The 4,398-nt window shown below is 48.2% G+C and overlaps 1 protein-coding gene across 1 annotated transcript; it reads left to right on the top strand.

Moving 5' to 3' along the window:
- The first annotated feature begins 385 nt into the window (after window positions 1–385).
- LOC147892760 (glycerol-3-phosphate acyltransferase RAM2-like) lies at window positions 386–2,821 on the top strand. The gene is made up of 2 exons (XM_087387269.1): window positions 386–1,497; window positions 1,635–2,821. Exons 1-2 carry the CDS (start codon window positions 778–780, stop codon window positions 2,583–2,585), a joined length of 1,671 nt encoding a protein of 556 aa, XP_087243395.1. The 5' UTR covers window positions 386–777; the 3' UTR covers window positions 2,586–2,821.
- Window positions 2,822–4,398: the final 1,577 nt, after the last annotated feature.

The raw sequence follows: 4,398 nt of genomic DNA, 5'->3' as shown, positions 1-4,398 counted from the left end.
CTAGTGATAGCTAGTAGTAATAGATTGGCAGGCTCAGTAAGATTGAAAATTGGAGATAAGCTTTTGTGTAGGATCTATTATCATCAGCAGATGGGGGTGCATAATCATGACTTAGCATCCCTGGTGACTCATGTACATGATAGAGATTGCTTGCACGGGCACATTTGTAAAAAAAATTTAAAAATTAAAAACAGGCTTGTATTATGTGGGTGGCCAGAACAAAGAACCAAAATACAAAACAGAAGTCGGCCAACTACTGGTAGCTACATTTCATTGATTATCTCTGGATGTATCAACCGGGTTACCAAACTATGTACCGATATATATGAGGGGACTCTGGGGGTTGTGCATGGAAGTTGGGAGCGATCTTTACGTGAGAGGGGGCCTCAATCAACTCCTCTTCTGCTGCGCCGATGGCGCTTCTTCCTCAAACCACTCTTCCTTCCTTTGATTCTACACTCATCTCCTTCCTTCGTTCCATCTCTTCTTGCTCTCCTCTTCTTCCCATCTCCACCTTGCTCCCCCTCCACCACCTCCTCCTTCCTTGCCTCCTCCTCCTCCTCCTCCTCCTCCTCCTCTAGTGCTTGCTGTAGCTTTTGCCACCTTTCGTCCCCCTATTATCCCTCCCTCCCTTCATCACGTCCTCCATAGCTTCCTCCCCTCCTCACCCCTCCCCCCCTTCCTCTACCACCTCCCACTTCCTCTCTCATTCTCCCTCCTTCTCTCCTCATTCACTCCCTCATCCCTCGCTTTGTTTTAACACCACCCACCTTCCTCATGATGGCCCATTTCGGTGCCCGCTCCCTCTTGTTCTACCTCCAGACCTGCCTCTGCGAGTCCAAACTCTTCAGAAGCTCTGTGCATATCCCTGCCGCCGACCACCATGTCGGCCCGGCGCCGTTCCACTCTGTGGAGAGTTGCACCACCTCTGGGCGGGCAACCCAGGCCGTTGTGGCAGACCTCGATGGCACGCTCACACGATCCAGCAGTTCTTTCCCTTACTTCATGCTCGTTGCCTTCGAGGCTGGTAGCCCGCTGAGAGCATTGATCCTGCTACTCTTCTCGCCCATCATATGGTTCCTCTATAACCTTGTCTCCGAAGCTGTAGGCATTCACCTGTTGATATTGATCTCCTTCGTTGGCCTGAAGGCCTCTGATATAGAACGCGTCGGCAGGGCTGTGCTTTGCAAATTCTACCTCGAAGACCTGCATTCTCAGTCGTACAAGGTCTTTCTTTCTTGCGGCAGGAGATGCGTTGTCACTGCGAATCCCAGGATCTTGGTGGAATCATTTCTAAAGGAGTACTTAGCAGTAGACCGAGTCATTGCTACAGAGATCCACACCATGCAAGGTTACTGCACAGGTTTGCTAACTGGTCCGGGTATTCTGGTAGGCGCAAAAAAGCGAGATGCAGTCAGAAAAGCTTTCCAGGGGAGGCAACCAGACGTTGGACTAGGCGATCGCCCAACAGATTACGCCTTCCTCTCATTATGCAAGGTTATTGAGCCTCGCAATGTTGGAACTGACAGTTTCATTCCATGTTCTTCATGTTTTGAAAAGCGTATCAGACGGATGATCTTTCTGCTTGTCAATGCTCGTGCTTTCTGCTGACTGTAATTCTTGTCTCATTGCAGGAAGGATATATCGTGCTGTCCAAACCCGTAGAAGCAGTATCCAGAGAAGAGTATCTGAAGCCATTGATATTTCACGACGGGCGACTGGCGATGCGACCAACTCCCCTTGTTTCAGTTTTCATTTTCCTTTGGCTTCCGATCGGTTTTATGTTAGCGGTGGTGAGAATTATGATCGGTATTCTTCTACCTCTGGAGCTAGCTGTAATCCTCTCAGCTCTGCTTGGCGTTCACTTTCGGGTCCATGGAGCTCCGCCCCTGGAAGGTGCAAAAAAGGGCATGCTTTACGTATGTTCCCATCGAACTCTTCTGGATCCCATCTTCCTCATGATCGCTCTCAGAAAGAACGTTACGGCGGTTACCTACAGTTTAAGCAGAGTATCAGAGTTTCTCTCGCCCATAAAAACTGTAAGACTTACCCGTTGTAGGAAACAGGACGCAAAGACAATCCAGGACTTATTGAAAGAGGGTGATCTCGTAATCTGCCCAGAAGGCACAACTTGCCGCGAACCTTATCTTTTAAGGTTCAGTTCTCTCTTTGCTGAACTCACGGATGCCATTGTCCCAGTTACTCTAGATGTAGGTATTACCATGTTTCACGGGACTACCGCCCGTGGATTCAAAGGCATGGATCCGTTCTTTTTTTTCATGAATCCGCGCCCTCGTTACACCGTGACCATACTGAATGCATTGCCAAAAGAGCAGACTTGCGCAGGAGGCAAGTCCAGCTTCCAAGTAGCAAATTACATACAAAAGCAGATGGCTGATGCGATGGGCTTCCAATGCACTAACCTTACACGAAGAGATAAGTACAGGATCTTGGCTGGGAACGACGGAATTGTGCCGAACAAGAAGTATGAAAAGAGAGAACTTTGGCTGATGCGGACAGTTCTCAGAGTGTCATGTAGAAAATCAGATCCGTGTAGCCGGGACTATCGGGCAAATGACTTGTAAAAGCATGCTCACCGCCAATTTCTCTGCTGATTAACACCAGATCACTGTAAATCTTCTTGATCACTAAGGTCCACATTCACTTAGTTTTGATTTTGCGTAAAGACCTATCCTCTCAGTCAGCCCCCCAACTTTCCATAAAATTCCTGGGCTGCTCATAACAGTGGAGATGCGCCGAAACGCTTATTTTTTTGCTTGACCTTGTGGAAAACGTGTAAGAGCAGATACATTCTGAAGTTCGGAAGATTGCAGTTGGGTCTTTTTGAACTTCAAAAATGTGCTCAAAGACTTCAAAATGTGGTTGTCTTTGAGCAGTTCAACGCTTGTGGTGCCATTATTCGGAAGAGATTTTCGTTAATTCTGCTGTTTTTTATTAAAAGCTCGCTTGCTGTTTTCGATACTGTAATTACTCGGAGATAATTCGTGTCTAGAATGCTCATGTTCAAAAGACTCAAATCTCTTTAAGGGACAAGAATTATTAATAGGGGGCTTTGCGGCAAACCATCTTTTTATCCGCCCATTTGCTATGGCCCAACTAAGCCTTTTTTTTTCTAGGCTTATTATTATTACATTCCTTGGGAGCCCCTCAAAGCCCCAAAATCTCTCGGAGGGGTCGGGCTTCTAGGTGTAAGGTGAAGGAATATTGCCCTCATTGGGAAGCTCCTCGCACGACTCTTCACAGACAAGGCATTATGGGTGGAGATAGTTAAAGACTTCATAGAGAAGGCCAAGGGAAGGGGTGTGGGCTACTGGCCTAGATTGAACTGGTATGACAAGCTAGTGTCGGCCTTCCCTCTCCACGTGGTTAGCTCGGACCTCATTGCGAGTCTGGTGGAGGCTTGGAAGAGATGCGGTCTACTCAAGTGGAAGGTCAGGAAGGGGCTGCGAGGGGACGGGAGCCTACTAGAGAGCATTTGGTAGAGCTTCGCCCTTGTCAGAGACGGAGAAGTGTTTGCCCTTCATGACATTAGAAAAGCTTGAAGCCTTCACAGGAAAGGCTTACAACGATGGAAGGATCTCTGGAACCAGAGTAAGGTGGATTGGGAGTCATTGGATGAAAATAGGAGCAAGGTTTGCATGATGGAAGGAGAAGCGGACCTCATCAGGGCCACACTCGAGAGAACTCTAGATAGTTGGCCCTCGAATATCGTAATGTCCCATGGAGCAAGAGAGCAACTCTGGACCGTAGGAAAAACGAAATTAAGCAAGCTCTCATTTAAAACCCTTTACAGGAAACTACTTAGTGACGATAGCCCCGTGTTGGGAATGAACAAAAGATGGGGGTTGAGGCACAACCTTGCTTGGTGAAAAACTAGGCTACAGAGCGTATGGAAAGGATGCGCCTGTGGCAAGACAAAATTCTTACTCCGGAAGTTGATGAACCAATGGCTACCAGTAAGGGCGAAGCGAATCTAGATAAATCCCATATGTCCCATATGTGGTAAGCCAGGCTCCAGAGCGTATGGAAAGGATGCGCCTATGGCAAGGCAAAATTCTTGCTCTGGAAGCTGATGAACCAATGGTTGCCAGTAAGGGTGAAGTGAATCTGGATAAATCTCGTCTGCCCCATATCTAGAGCAAGGCACTGGAGGATCTCTGACACCTATTCTGGAAGTGCCTGGTTGTGAAGGAAGTATGGAAGACGGAATGGGCGGTGCAAAATGCAGGGCTGATGAGTCGCTTCTCTTTGGGAGCCAACTGGGCGATCCTGCTCCTAGGCAACACGTGGAAGCTACCATCCACACTGGCGGCCTCATGGCCCAATCGAAGGGTGGCAACCCTGATGAGCGTCTTGGAGATCAGGAACAAACTCATG

This window comes from Dipteris shenzhenensis, chromosome 16 (assembly GCF_047967505.1).
Source record: "Dipteris shenzhenensis isolate YYH24624 ecotype China chromosome 16, Dip_SZ_1.0, whole genome shotgun sequence".
NCBI lineage: Eukaryota > Viridiplantae > Streptophyta > Polypodiopsida > Gleicheniales > Dipteridaceae > Dipteris > Dipteris shenzhenensis.
This window is presented reverse-complemented; position numbering and strand designations above follow the sequence as displayed.

What these genes read in the sequence shown, in the direction of transcription:
- LOC147892760 (XM_087387269.1), top strand. Translation starts at nt 778, where the DNA reads ATGATGGCCCATTTCGGTGCCCGCTCCCTCTTGTTCTACCTCCAGACC. An exon ending in CCTTCCTCTCATTATGCAAG is followed by an intron (nt 1,498 to 1,634) that starts GTTATTGAGCCT and finishes GTCTCATTGCAG; the next exon opens with GAAGGATATATCGTGCTGTC.